General features: G+C 36.6%; 2 protein-coding genes and 1 long non-coding RNA gene across 3 annotated transcripts in view; 1 reads left to right on the top strand and 2 right to left on the bottom strand.

Moving 5' to 3' along the window:
- The first annotated feature begins 385 nt into the window (after positions 1–385).
- LOC144411888 (uncharacterized) overlaps positions 386–14925 on the top strand; it is a 40951-nt gene continuing 26411 nt past the window's right edge. The window contains exon 1 of the long non-coding RNA XR_013468984.1: positions 386–618. This is a non-coding gene — a long non-coding RNA (uncharacterized LOC144411888). The remainder of the gene's footprint in view (positions 619–14925) is intronic.
- LOC120334513 (uncharacterized) lies at positions 3643–8802 on the bottom strand. Its single transcript, XM_039402022.2, has 6 exons — positions 8581–8802; positions 5704–5837; positions 5400–5473; positions 5253–5321; positions 4485–4565; positions 3643–4338 (listed from the first exon to the last, which is right to left on the bottom strand). Exons 1-6 carry the CDS (start codon positions 8770–8772, stop codon positions 4205–4207), a joined length of 684 nt encoding a protein of 227 aa, XP_039257956.2. The 5' UTR covers positions 8773–8802; the 3' UTR covers positions 3643–4204.
- On the bottom strand, positions 11037–13700 carry LOC120334444 (uncharacterized). The gene is made up of 6 exons (XM_039401954.2): positions 13464–13700; positions 13167–13300; positions 12867–12940; positions 12702–12770; positions 11946–12026; positions 11037–11832 (listed from the first exon to the last, which is right to left on the bottom strand). Exons 1-6 carry the CDS (start codon positions 13635–13637, stop codon positions 11699–11701), a joined length of 666 nt encoding a protein of 221 aa, XP_039257888.1. The 5' UTR covers positions 13638–13700; the 3' UTR covers positions 11037–11698.

Here is a 14925-nt window from a genome sequence, read left to right as displayed (position 1 = left end):
CATTCAACTTTGGGAGCCCCTGCCTACAGTGACATGTTGTATACCCGTACAACTTTGTTTCAGCTTTCGTGTCCATATATTTGAGCATTGCTCCCTTGTTTACTCATGCCACAAATATTGACGTACCTCCATTTTATTTACAATACATGGCAACATATCTTTTTTATAATGTTCGCTATTGATGCTTCCATCCTTTCGTTTTCGTAAAATTTTGTTATTTTGAGCGTCAAATTTTTTGAGACATTACTGTACCGTTGGTGTGTCAGTACCGTATTTCAATAAACTATAAATGGTTTTTGTCTAGTGTTTATTATCATTGAACACGAATTGTACATATGAATCAATTATGTTGGTGGCGGCGTGATTGTCGCTGTCGGAAAAAATCGCGTTTGAACCAAGTGCTGATCCAATCAATCAAGTTTTCAGATAGAAGGCAGTTGGGGCCACCAGAAGACTAGACTTTTAGATAATATGAGGAAGATGAGTTTCAAAAAAGATTGTATTGGAATCCCAATGGATGACTGAAATTGCTTGGATATAAACGGATTATAGATTACTTTGCAGTAGTTTCTAGTCAGAATGGAAGAAGGCAAACGACTACGCTCAGTGATTGCTGAGGTGAGTGGAGAAATAGACATAACATTTTTATTAATATCCTAACAAACTAGGCGACAAAAAACTACATCAGGCATCTAACCGCTATGTATAAAACGAGGCTTGAGTTTGTTCATTACCCTTTCGACAACTAGACCAAAACAACCCTAATATGTCTAAATGAGATGACATATTGAGGGAAACCCCAATGTTTTGACGGCAGACGTAAACATACAATTCCAGTGTCGCCCACGCTCGTAATCAATATAGGAATCCATGATGTGACGAGACGTCAACCAGTACTCTACTCGCTATTTAAGGCCAGTTGCGACAACGTACGAAACGTAAATAAACCTTACCACCGAGAAACGGCGTTGTATAACGCGACATAGCGGTATGGTTTTCCGACTTCGACCATACCCATTTTATCCCTATCTTGAAAACAATCTCTATCCCATAGTAGCAGCCATGTGATCGACGATGAAAGTAAAGATACCAAAAACGTGTCACCTAGCCCTAACATCAGCGGAAAGTCCTTTATGTTAATCCAACCTATCATAGAACCACGTAGGTCGAGATTTAAAATAACATCCACTATAGGTAGCACGCTTTCCAACCACCCTACGTCTCCCCTAATGTCGGAGGCCGTTATGCATAAATAAATAAAGTAAAACATGATTCCCAGGGCGTGGCTTACCATTCTGCGTTCTCGATTACTTCACAAATTTTCTAAACCCCAGGTTGTCTGGGCAAAAAACACGCAAAGACCACCATCGATTCCGAGAAATCTTAGCCTTTTTACCTGACATGTGCAAGTTAGCCACACTACGTTAGTAAGAATAGAAACCCATTACGATTTATTGTCTGTACGACAGATGTCGCCGGTGATCAGTAAAGCACGCAAAAAGTGAGGTAGTTTGTTCCATCAATGCAACTTGCGGCAAATCATAAGACAAGACGATAATTTTACATCTTACATAATCACACAGACAAACGATCAGGAAAAAGAGTAATATCACTTTGTTATGGTAGCTACAATGAAAGTGATATAATGAAAGGGATATTGATATATTTATGAATTTCATTTTTTTCACCTAACCAAATCAAGGCTAAGTTAATCTAGTTGTAAACTAATAAAATATATATAAAGAAAATTTTTATGCTCAAAATCAGATAATATTATTGAACACAAAATGTATTCAATGAATGAATGTTCACATACACATTCTAAAGGTGGAGGAATTTTGCATTGGTCAGCATTTAACGGGGTTGCCAGATATACTATGCCGAATGCAATATAAATTATTATTGTTAGGTTCCTTTTCTCATGGATGTTTCCCCCAGCATCGATTTCCTTTTTATATCTGTAACAATTACAAATCAGCATTAGGTTAACAATGATGCAACAATTAGAATCGTGTTGCAAAATTGATTGCGCGTCACGTAATGATTCTAATATAGAGCGATTGTGCTCAATTAAAACAACCACCAATCTCTCATTGTTATATGAACATAAAACAAAGTTACAACTTGTATTTTTCGTTTGTTGTGGTGTGCAGTCAAATTTGGCAAGTTTTATCAGTGTGCAGCAAGTTAAAAAAGGTTGCGGAGCACTGCACTAGCCTAAAATTAGCATTAAGTACCTACGAACTCATAATTGAACATCCACTTTTTACTGCTGAAATTCTTTACTTACATTTCCCCTCGCTGGTAGCGTAGCGACCTCCCCTGGGTTTATTGCTTTGGATAAAAATGATAGTTTTGATAGGCTTACCATACGTCCCGCTTTAGGCGGGACAGTCCCGCTTTTCAACGTCTTGTCCCGGTGTCCCGACAGGTCAGCCAAATGTCCCACTTTGGCGTTCAACCAGTCAGCACAATACACGAACAATACCTATTAGAATGTTCTTGATACTGTTGTTGCTGTGTAGCGTACCGTTAGCCTTCTTACTGAAGGTGGGTGCGTGGTCTTGTTTGTTTCGTTGTTTTGTTAACGGCTAATTGATATACATTTTGTTACGCGTAAGCCCCGTACGCCAAAAGGGTGCTTAACGTTAACCTAAATTTATTTCTATTTTTCGAACTGAAACCGGTATTTAGACAGACAGCGCATGAACTTTCGATTACAATATGGCCAATGATGACGGTCGGGATGGTTTTAAATGTAGGACCCCAATATTAAATTCAAAGGTGCAAAAATCACAGCTATGGTCTTTGGAGGCGTCCCGCTCTGAGATCCCAAAAATATGGGAATCCTAAGTTTTGAACATGTGGGCCATATATAGAAGTTATACCGTCTTTAAAGCAATGCTTCATTCTATATAACAATAAACTGCGCTATGTTTTGATTGGTAAAGACTGGTACGTCAAAAAACACTTTCTGTATCAAAACTTGCTATCAGAATTATAAGTCTCTTCTCATGCTGCTCAAAATAGTGAGAGGTATTATCTGTTTGATAAAATTAAACACTTTGGAAAAATATGAATCCGTTGTATGGCGCTTGTTGCTTTCAACTTCTTATGCGGCAAAGCGTGATCGGGTTCCTTTCCAAATTAATTGAAGGAAATACTCTCAACCTAATGTTTTTTGAATTAGCCATAAAAGAGTTGAATCTAAAGCTGATCATGACATTATCTTAAGTTTATAAAACAATTTTAATTATCTCATTCCATCTTTCGTCGACCGCGCAAAGTTGTGCCAAGTTCTTGCTGGAGTGTTGCATACAACGCACACCGCTTAACACGACTTTAATTGGACAAAATTGTAATTCGCAATAAAGTCGCAAAACGATTTTAGAAACTTGCTGGAATTTTGAAGACCTTAAATTAATACCTCTCTGTTATTGATGCGATCAGAAAATGCGATCAAAAACATCGAGAGGATTTGTCGAACACATCGTATTTCGTTCCTTCAAGGTACTTCATAGTAATTATCTGGCTACATCTGCAGCTACGCTTGATTAAGGAAAAAGGTCTAAAGCAGGTATTTAAGCTGTTTAATTAGGAAGACTTTATTACTTTTTTATTATGGAATATATTACTGAATAATATTACAATATATGGCGCATGTTCACTAAACGGCGTAAAAACTTCTCTTCGGCGTGTCACAATCATTTTTGCATATATATGTTATTCCTAACCCCCACCTTGCTCCGTCATCCGAAGATTACGTCACTACGAACTCACAATCACGTCGAAGAGATTGCCAAAGTATAGCTACAATCGCCCGAAGTGGTATTTTTGCCAACGATGACGAACTCACCAACGCCAGCGATCTCTCTCATATCGAGATCGTTACGACGAGAAAACGAGAGAAATGGCTTGCTCAATTTCGGATGATCGTCTGCGCGTCTTGGGTGACAGTTAGTATAGTTTGGAGGGCCTTATTACGTTACTGTGTCGTAATTTTTTGATGACGTAGTCAGTTGGGGTTAGGAATAACATATGCAAAAATAGCTTTGCCACACCGACTAAGAAGTACTTGCGTTGTGTTGTGAAAATGGCCACAATACACAAATGCTGAATTAGATCTAGAATATGGAGAAATCACTATTGTGTAGTAATTGTGTTATTTGTTCGTAGTTTTTGACAAGATCGTTTTTAAAACGTGTTATTTCCAATCGATGTTCTTGCAGGGATACAATTTGACTGCGATTCGGTAATCAATCAAAGTATTCCACATTTTACTGACTTGACGAACATCGGGATTTGGTGTTGGAAAATGAGCCCAAACAATCCATTCACCTGAAACATAAGACAAAAAAATATATATTCCACTATATTGTGAGTGATAAAAATACTGATACACAGCCATAAATATATAGTATTTCGTACTGAATTTATTGTGACAATTTATTTAAGATTGAGTTGAAACATAAAAATTTGCTCACCTGTTAAACTGCAAAAAGCTGTGATAAAGTAGTTTTTATAATCGCTCAGTTGAAGAAGTTCTCTACTGAGAAGCGCATCATCTTTACAGCATTCAAATTCGTTTGATTCAATTCAATCAGAAAAAAAAAAATAATAATTAGCGTCAAATTGCACACAGAACAAAATATCACAGATACCGTGTCATTTTGCCTTGACTTCGTTCAGCACACACTAGATACAACTTACGTAATTCAAATGCTTCAAAATACTTGGGATGAAAATCTCTACACCTATTAAACATATCTAGGCTTGTCCATGGGACATATTTTTTTGTCCCATCCCATAGTAATTTATGCCTGTCCCTCCCCATTCCAAAGGATTCCAATTGGAATACAATTCAATAAAAATTGTTAAATTTAGGTTTAGCGTCTAATAAATAGGACTAATGTACGATGGGACATGCAAAATAACAAAAAACGCTTAATTTGTGAACTTTAGATTCATAACTATTATGCATGTGTCCATCAGCCTCTTCAAAAAGTATATTGTTATTGCTGAATATATATTTTGTTCTTTATAACTAACAAGAGAGCTATGCTCAAATATATGAACTGAAAGTCCATAACGAAATATTTTACCAACATTTCCCCCAAAACCATATGGTAGTTCGTTTCCAATAGGAAATACAAATATGTGCTGTCCCATCCCATCCCATGAAACGATTCCCATTCCCACGGACAAGCTTGAAAATATCCCTTTCTACTTTGAATCGTATGCTAAAATGTTACCTATTGCTGCAGCGGCTTCATTAAATCCTCCATCGGCACTTAAAGTTTGAGAATTGATGAGTCCAAGATCTATATAAACAATGCACAATGATGATTGATATGAACATTACAATTCAAACAACTGAGCTTATATTTCTCAGATCTTACCATCTTTTTTGTTTATGGTGTAAACTCCTTTGCGCTGTTTTATGTTTCGTTCTGGAAAAACACCAGGCGGAGAACTGGAATAGAAAAGATAAATATTAGTATTTATCTTTCTTTGATACATAAACCTGAAGAAATTGTCGTTTGTGTATAAATCACAACTTTAAATTTAATATCTTGCAACTACGTAAGACAGTTTTAAACATAATATCAAAAATTCTTTTAATCGTTAAACTTTTGACGATAATTATAGGGATAGTAGATTGTGGCATTGATGAACATAATAATAATGCAAGACAATATGTACTTTTTATGGTATTCCGTTACCACCATTTTCCAACCTTCCTTCGTTTTTGTAAAGTTTTGTAATTTTGAACATAGTACATCTTCAGACATTACTGGATCGTTTGTACGAAGACCTTGGTACCATGTTCCTGGAAACTGAAATTAGATTGATACACATTTAATGCTATTTATTATATATAATTTGTTTACCTGCGATCGTAGCAGTAGTTAGCCGTAGTAACAAAAATTTTATAATATGAAATTCTGTGAGCCATACGGGTGATTATACGTTCGGCTCTATATTAGCTTGCTATCGGTTTGCGGAGTCGTGAGGTCATGTTCGCGTGAATTACGACTGCCTTGACGGGATTTAGAAACCTCGATGACGATGACGGCTTACGAGTCTGTAAGTTACATCTTGTCTTCAACCTTTTGATTTTCTTGTTTTAGCTTTTCAAACCAAGCATACTTGAGCAACGATTCAACAAATAAAGTAATTTCTATGCACGGTGAGGGACAAAAGCTCTCAAAATAGGCGGAGAGAGAAAAATAACGACGATTTTGAAAACCACTGCTCTAGAGTTTGGATGACACTCTAACCCCGATTGGACGTGTCACTTGGTAATAGAAAAACAGTGTTTCCCTTATTTTAGAAAAGGTTCGTCTAGAGCAGTGGTTCTTAAACTTTTGGAGCTGCGCCCCCTTTGAAAATCTTTCAAACTTCGCGCCCCCCTTTTTGTTCTGAAAAAAAAAAATGCCAACTGTTTTTGTAATGGGCTTTGATTTGAGATGGCGCTGAAAACGTTTCAATGTATTTTTTGCCAAAACGTTTACATAACACACGTAAAACTTCAATCAACTGTTTATATCATCGCTATTCAGCTATGCAAAAAAACATGTGTTGAAAATACACAACGATCACAGATTTCTTGGCTTGCCTAACGTCTTGAAGAATAACTAACAATACCTCCTGACGTGCTTACAATCTTGTAAGCACCAGGTTGAAAATACTGTTTATAAAGTGGTGCAAATGAATGTATGTACATTTTCAGCAAAGAGAAAAGAATTTCAATTTTTAACAGTTATTATGCATGTGAACGCAGGGATGGCCAATTCGAATTTAATATTCTAATATCGCGAACTTCGAATATCGTTTTTCGCGTTCACAAGAATACCCAATATCGCCCAGACATTCTAGCGCCGCCGCCAACGTTTTGATTTAAAACATTTTACAATTAGTTTTTATTGTAATCGAAGACAGACTTATGTGCGAGGCAATAAATCACAGTCGACATGAAAGAATTCCAATTAGCTCCGACAAGAAGTGCTTATATCACGTCGAGGATGTTTTTAATTGAAAATGTTTTACAATTATTATCTTATATTTCAACTCAGTTGAGATGGTTTGAGCGCCACGGCAATAAATCTAAAAGCAAATTGTGTCAATTAATTGTTTTCATTCTTAGTTTCGATAGTGACCGACATAATTGGGAAATTTCTGCATTTCTTGCAATTTACAGCGTATGAAATAGCTCTGTTAAAATAATGTTTTTTTAGTCAAGCAGTTCGTTATGAGTTGTGACAATCCTTGTGTGGAAACACAACTGAAAACTGACAATTACCACTCAAAATAAAATAATAAAACGAGCTAATGTTTACATTACAGCCATGCTCGAATATTAATCTGAACGATCGCACTGATTGATCGCCACTGTTGATTATTGCTTATTGGCCTTTGTTACGGCATAAACAAGGAAATCAAAGCTTGGGAAAACATCCATAACGCATAGAATTTCAAATGGGCATCTTGTGACCTTTCGACCCCCCCCCCCCTCTTGAGATCTTCTCACGCCCACCTTGGGAAGCGCGCCCCCCCAGTTTAAAAACCACTGGTCTAGAGATTCTAGACCAAGGTCGTCCAACCCGTGGCCCGCCGAAGTTTCTGAGTGGCCCGCGCGGTTTTATTCGAATCACAATGCCTTTCACAAATATGGGCCATTATTGAAACCTCTAATGAGAAAATTATTTCTTGTCATTAAAACACTCGAGAAGTACCACCCAGCTCTCGAAAGCTTATTTCTTATTTATGTCCCTTTGTGAGCGTTATTGCTGGAGAGAGATGTTTGAAGTTTTTTTATCGTCTGCCTTGTATTTCAATCTGTTTTTTTTTTTTTTTTTTTCTGTGATGCTAGATGACGCAGTTTTTAAGACCTTAATATTTGACAGCAGTTATTTGTACGAGCAAGTTTTTTTGCGGACGAACCAAGTCAAATCACCCGCAAGATCACTAATTTCTGATAGTCATATGAAAAATTAGGTATGCATGGTTGCATCGTCCATCGCACCAAATATTGACAAACTTACTGGATAAAAGCGGTGTCATACTTGGCATTAAAATATCTATGTGTGGTAAAAACTTTTGACCTAACTGTATCTTCGTATTTTCATTGTTTTCATAATTTTGGTGCGATGGTTTTGTTTGTTTTTTCATTAATAATCAGTAGTCGGTGTAGTAAAAGCTAGAACATAACAACCATGTCAAGTGGCCCGCGCAATCATTCGTAAACTAAATGTGGCCCTTTGGCCAAAAAGGCTGGACAACCCTGTTCTAGACCAATCGAAAAGCGTTTAATAGAAAACGAAATTTAACGAGTTACTAGTGTTTATTGGACGTAACACGACTTGTGCGGCTGCCATGAAATTGTGTTCTACATGGCGTTACTCACTACATTTAAATGACTCTTGCATACTCTGCGGACATGCAACTTATATCCCCATATTCGTCCAGTCATATGTAAATTAGATTAAGTTCTTAGTGGTAATCCGTTTGCTCAAACTTTGCGAATATACTGCATCTCTACGCATAATATAAAAACAGCAACACACAAATATATATTACCTTATCAACATCTATATCTTCTACGGCTGGTGAAGGAATTTTGCATTGCTCAGTCTTTACCAGGGTTGCCAGATATACCATGCCAATGGCAATATGAATTCCGTTTGTTCGGTTCATTTTTTTATTCTTTCGCCTTATAATAAATATTCTTTCTTCCAGTTTGAATTTTCTTCGCATTAGGCAGAAATGCATTTGCTACACCGTTATATCAATATATTTTGTCTCCCGTACTCTCAGTTGGAAACCTTACAACACAAAGCAACGGTGGAATAGTCTGGTACGTGACAAGTTTTGTTTTGGCCCGGATGGCAAAACCTTCAATTGAAATATTGCAAGTATAACTGCTTTCTTCACTCACACTAAAATTGGGTGAGATAGTAATTGGGTTTAGCACTGCAATATAGTGCATTAGAATGTTTTCAGGACGATGATACACAATTTTGCCAGTTAACGGGTAATGCCCCCGATGAAGTTAGTTGTCAAACGTTCCGCACGATTCAGGCTTACTCAAAATCAGATAATATTATTGAACACAAAATGTACATACACATTCTAAAGGTGAAGGAATTTTGCATGGCTTAGCCTTTACCGGGGTTGCCAGATATACTATGCCGAATGCAATATAAATTATTATTGTCAGGTTCCTTTTCTCATGGATGTTTCCCCTAGCATCGATTTCTTTTTTATATCCGTAACAATTTCAAATCAGCATTAGGTTAACAATGATGCAACAATTAGAATTTATGGCGTCGCACAGTCACTTCTTTTGCTCAGACAGTTATTTGAGCATGGTTATAAAAATTCCCTTTTTTTGATAGTTTTGCGTGTTAATCGTCAGTTTCTAGATGTGTTTCTAAAAATAGTTGTAAATCAAATAACTTAATTGTCATTATTTTCCGGGGATCTTCAGTCTAGTTACAATAATCAAAAATGGATACCGCAAACGATGCGATAGACTAGCCCAGTGCGCCGCAACCTGTGCGACGCGAGACGATGCCAGGTGTGCCGCACAGGAATTGCAACTATTCTCTTCTTTTTACAAATTATTTTTTTTATCTTTTGTTTTGCGTTAGTCCACCACTCTACTCTATTAACGTAAAGTGAACCTGCTTTTACTTTAATGTTAGCTTGAGCGACACCAATCCAAATTCCTAACCCCCCCCCCCCCCTGTGCATTTGTGACGTAACAAGGAGTAGGCCTATATGACAAGCATGTATATTGTAAAGCCTATTGTCGAGGCTAAAACATAGCACGTGTAGTAATCGAATATAAATAAAGTGTGAGTTTGCAGAATCTGTGCCCAGTGGTCTTTGATTAAAAAAGCCAAGGAACGCTAAAGTTTAGCAAAATGGATAAATTTTTAAAAAGAACAGCTGATACTGAGCAACATTTGTCACGCTAATAACCGAATTGCGTAAGTCATTTTTAGCAGTTTTGAGAAAAACGTAAAAAACTTCCTAACGATGTTGTTATGCCATTGAGTGTCAATAATTTGCCATGGTTCAATTTTTTGATCGTAGCCGGATTTAAGTTAATTTGTATGACGCAGTTAAGTGACGTCATAATGGCGCCCTGTGACTTAGGCAGAAATGTGTCTATGACTTGGGGACATACGCAATTTTGCAACTTTACTATATGCACCAGTCCTGAAAACTAAACATTCCAAAAACGAATGTAATTCTCAGTATCTACAATGTCTAATCCCCAAAATAGCTAATCAGTCTCAATGACATTATTTTTTTATGTTTAAAAATATATAATTCATCAATATAACACGTTCTGCATACCCACCTAAATAAGACTAAGATTAAATATAAAGAATAAACAGCCATGCATCCAATATAAAAGCTAACCAAGGTGAATTGGACTCGGACGGTGAATATCACAAGTGCACGCCTTCCTATACTGTAGTATAAATTCAAATTAATACGCACTAAGCTAGAATCCGAGATGCAAAAACTCGAAAATACGTCGCCGAGGTTATTTTGCCTTTGTGACATCACAATAGTCCTGGCGGTAACAATGATAATTCATTATGACGAAACAATTGCACAAATGTGCATGTCATACTAAATCTCAATTTTTATGGGTTTCGGAATTCTTAAAATAAAATCTGAGTTAACAGACAGGTGCGCAGCATTACATAAATACCTATTTTATGAAAAAAACTCAAAATCGCCAAAAATGACGTTGTGTTACGTTCTAGCCCTAGTGTTGCAATCAACGCACCGCACCGTCTATCCGCTTAAAACGACTCTAATTGGACAAATTTGTAATTCGCAATACAGTCGCAAAACGATTTTAGAAACTTGCTGGAATTTTGAAGACCTTAAATTAATAACGCTCTGTTATTGATGCGATCAGCAAATGGCAAAAACATCGAGAGAATTTGTCGAACACATCGTATTTCGTTCCTTCAATGTACTTTATAGTAATTATCTGGCCATATCTGCAGCTACGCTTCATTCGGGAAAAAGTTTTCAAACATGTATTTAATTAAGCTGTTTAATTAGGAAGACTTTATTACTGTTTTATTATGGAATATATTACTGAATAATATTACAATATATGGCGCATGTTCACTAAACGGCGTAAATACCTCTCTTCGCCGTGTCACAATCATTTTTGCATATGTTATTCCTAACCCCCACCTTGCTCCGTCATCCGATTACGTCACTACGAACTCACAATCACGTCGAAGAGCTTGCCAAAGTATAGCTACAATCGCCCGAAGTGGCATTTTCGCCAACGATAACGAACTCACTAACGCCAGCGATCTCTCTCATATCGAGATCGTCACGACGAGAAAACGAGAGAAATGGCTTGCTCAATTTCGGGTGATCGTCTGCGCGTCTTGGATGACAGTTAATCTAGTTTGGAGGGCCTTATTACGTTACTGTGTCGTCATAGGGACGTTATTTTTTGATCACGTGGTCAGTTGGGGTTAGGAATAACATATGCAAAAATGGCTTTGCCACACCGACTAAGAGGTACTTGCGTTGTGTTGTGAAAATGGCCACAATACACAAATGCTGAATTAGCTCTAGAATATGGAGAAATCAATATTGAGTAGCATTATTTGTTCGTAGTTTTTGGCAAGATCGTTTTTAAAACGTGTTATTTCCAATTGATTTTCTTGCAGGGATACAATTTGACTGCGATTCGGTAATCAATCAGAGTATTCCACATTTTACTGACTTGACGAACATCGGGATTTGGTGTTGGAAAATGAGCCCAAACAATCCATTCACCTGAAACATGAGACGAAAAAATATATATTCCACTATATTGTGAGTGAAAAAATACTGATACACAGCCATAAATATATAGCATTTCTTGAGTTGAAACATAAAAATTTGCTCACCTGTTAAACTGCAAAAAGCTGTGATAAAGTAGTTTTTATAATCGCTCAGTTCAAGAAGTTCTCTACTGAGAAGCGCATCATCTTTACAGCAATCAAATTCGTTTCATTCAATTCAATCAGAAAAAAAAGAAAAAACAAAAAATAATTAGCGTCAAATTGCACACAAAACAAAATATCACAGATACCGTCATTTTGCCTTGACTTCGTTCAGCACACACTAGATACAACTTACGTAATTCAAATGCTTCAAAATACTTGGGATGAAAATCTCTAAACCTATTAAACATATCTAGGCTTGTCCACGGGACATATTTTTCTGTCCCATCCCATAGCAATTTATGCCTGTCCCATCCCATTCCAAAGAATTCCGGTTGGAATACAACAATTGAAATTGTTAAATTTAGGTTTAGCGTCTACTAAATAGGACTAATGTACGATGAGACATGCAAAATAACAAAAATAGCTGAATTTGTTAACTTTAGATTTATAAGTATTATACATGTGTCCATCAGCCCCTTCAAAAAGTATATTGTCAATGCTGAATATATATTTTGCTTTTTATAATGCTCAAATATATGGCCTAACAGTCCATAATGGAATATTTTACCATCATTTTCCCCAAAACCATGTGGTATGTCGTGTCCCATGGGAAATACAAATATGTGCTGTCCCATCCCATCCATGGAACGATTCCCATTCCCACGGACAAGCCTAAAAATATCTCTTTCTACTTTAAATCGTATGCTAAAATGTTACCTATTGCTGCAGCGGCTTCATTAAATCCTCCATCGGAACTTAAAGTTTGAGAAGTGATTGTTCCAAGATCTATATAAACAATACACGATGATGTTTGATATGGACATTACCCTAATCAAACCACAAACTACACCTAATAAACTACCTATATTTATCTAATCTTACCATCTTTTTTGTCTATAGTGTAAACTCCTTTGCGCTGTCTTATGTGTCGTGATGGAAAAACACGAGGCGGAGAACTAGAATTGAAAATATTGATATTGTTATTTCTCTTTTTTGATACATGAACCTGAAAATTTTTTTCATGTTTCTTGTGTGCAATTTTGAATTGAAAATTAATTTCTTGGACTACGTGAGACAGTTTTGAACATTATATCAAAAATGTCTAGAATCGTTGAACTTTTTTTATGATATTGATGAACATAATGAAAATGCAAAATAATATATATATATATATATATATACTTCTTATGGTATTCCGTTATCACCATTTTCCAACCTTCTTTCGTCTTGGTGAAGTTTTGTAATTTCGAACATAGGACATCTTCAGACATTACTGGATCGTTTGTATGAAGACCTTGGTACCACGTTTTTGGAAACTGAAATTAGGATGGTGACCAATTATTTTTTTCAATGTCGTTCGTCACCAGTGATTCAACTTTTTGCCTTCTTTATTGGGCTTTTGACCTTATGGTAAATTCGCGAGTGTACACTCATGTTCATTACTACTTCATATTATAAAAACAGTCATATATATATTACCTTATCAACATCTATATCTTCTATTGGTGTGGGAATTTGGCATTGCTCAGCTATTACCAGGGTTGCCAGATATACTATGCCAAAAGCAATATGAATTCCATTTGTTCGGTTCATTTTCTTATTCTTTCGCCTTACAATATATATTCTTCCTTCTAGTTTGAATTCTCTTCGCATGCATCTGCACTTTAAGCCTAAATGCTTTTGCTACAACGTTATATCAATATATTTTGTCTCTCGTACTCTCTGTTGGAAAACATTACGTGGGTAAACACAAAGCAATGATGGAATAGTCTGGTGCGTGACAAGTTTTGTTTTGGCTGGAAGGGCAAAATCTTCAAATGAAATATTCCGAGTACAACCGCTCAGATACAATAGATAGAATATAGGGTGACCGTACATTTGAACCCACGTACATTTGAACCCATGCGTATATCCGCGGGTTCAATCTATATGCGGGTGCTAAAACCCATGGGTTAGGGTGAGTATGGGTTCAAATATCCGTAAAACAAAAAAAATTCATAAGTGCGATAGTATGCAGGTGCAATTGTCATGGGTTCAAATGTACGTTGGTTCAAATGTAATGGAACCAGATTATAGATACAACCTAGCATTAGAATATTTTCAGCAAGCTAGTACACAAAATTGCAAGTATGCGGGTAAAGCAACTAATAAAGTTTGTTGTCAAACGTCCCTCACGGTTCAGGCTTACTCAAAATTAGATGATATTATTGGACACAAAATGTACATATGGACCGTTTTGTTATTATGTTGTTATGTTCATTTCCCCGCTGTTTTGAAAATTAAATTCTGGACCAATTACTTCAAGATTGCCAAGGTTTGAAGATTGTATTTTTCGCAAGAAAGGCATTACTTTTTCCATTTCAGAAATGTTTGTGGGCTCTATGAGATTCGTTTTCAGAGTGCGATGACGTCATCAAAATTAAAAATTGCGCATCTTGTGGCGGTTCCGTGTTCACGATCAAGTGGTAAGGGGAGTCGTCAACACTGCGGTACCGATAGTCTACAGCAGTGGTTTCCAAACCTCGGACCAAATACGGCCCGCGTAACAATTTAATATGATCCACCGAACTCAAGTGAAATAGTTTAACGTAGTAGTATATATTTACGGTTTAACCATTTGTTTTTATTTTTTGCGGTCTAGATACCGTCAATTGTTACGTCATTAACACAGTTTAAGCACGTGTATATTCGTAACACTTCAATTATACCTGTTTCTTAATTATACGTACCGTTGTTAGGATTGCATACGGCCCGTGAATATCCTTCCACTTCTAATTTTGGCCCCGGTCATTCAACTTTGGGAGCCCCTGCCTACAGTGACTTATTGTATACCCGTACTACTTTGTTTCAGCTTTCGTGTCCATATATTTGAGCATTGCTCCCTTGTTTACTCATGCCCCAAATATTGACGTACCTCCTCACAATACATGGCAACACATAT

Source organism: Styela clava, chromosome 15, assembly GCF_964204865.1.
Source record: "Styela clava chromosome 15, kaStyClav1.hap1.2, whole genome shotgun sequence".
NCBI classification, from domain to species: domain Eukaryota; kingdom Metazoa; phylum Chordata; class Ascidiacea; order Stolidobranchia; family Styelidae; genus Styela; species Styela clava.
Note: the sequence above shows the minus strand (reverse complement) of the source record. Positions and strands in the feature narration are given on the sequence as shown.

Coding starts and splice junctions, on each gene's coding strand:
- LOC120334513 (XM_039402022.2), bottom strand. CDS start 8,772: ATGCATTTCTGCCTAATGCGAAGAAAATTCAAACTGGAAGAAAGAATA. Junction 5,474..5,703: donor GTAACGGAATACCATAAAAA/GTACATATTGTC, acceptor TTTCTATTCCAG/TTCTCCGCCTGGTGTTTTTC. Junction 4,339..4,484: donor AGCTTTTTGCAGTTTAACAG/GTGAGCAAATTT, acceptor CTTATGTTTCAG/GTGAATGGATTGTTTGGGCT.
- LOC120334444 (XM_039401954.2), bottom strand. CDS start 13,637: ATGCGAAGAGAATTCAAACTAGAAGGAAGAATATATATTGTAAGGCGA. Junction 13,301..13,463: donor AAGATATAGATGTTGATAAG/GTAATATATATA, acceptor TCCTAATTTCAG/TTTCCAAAAACGTGGTACCA. Junction 12,027..12,701: donor TGAAGCCGCTGCAGCAATAG/GTAACATTTTAG, acceptor ATTGCTGTAAAG/ATGATGCGCTTCTCAGTAGA.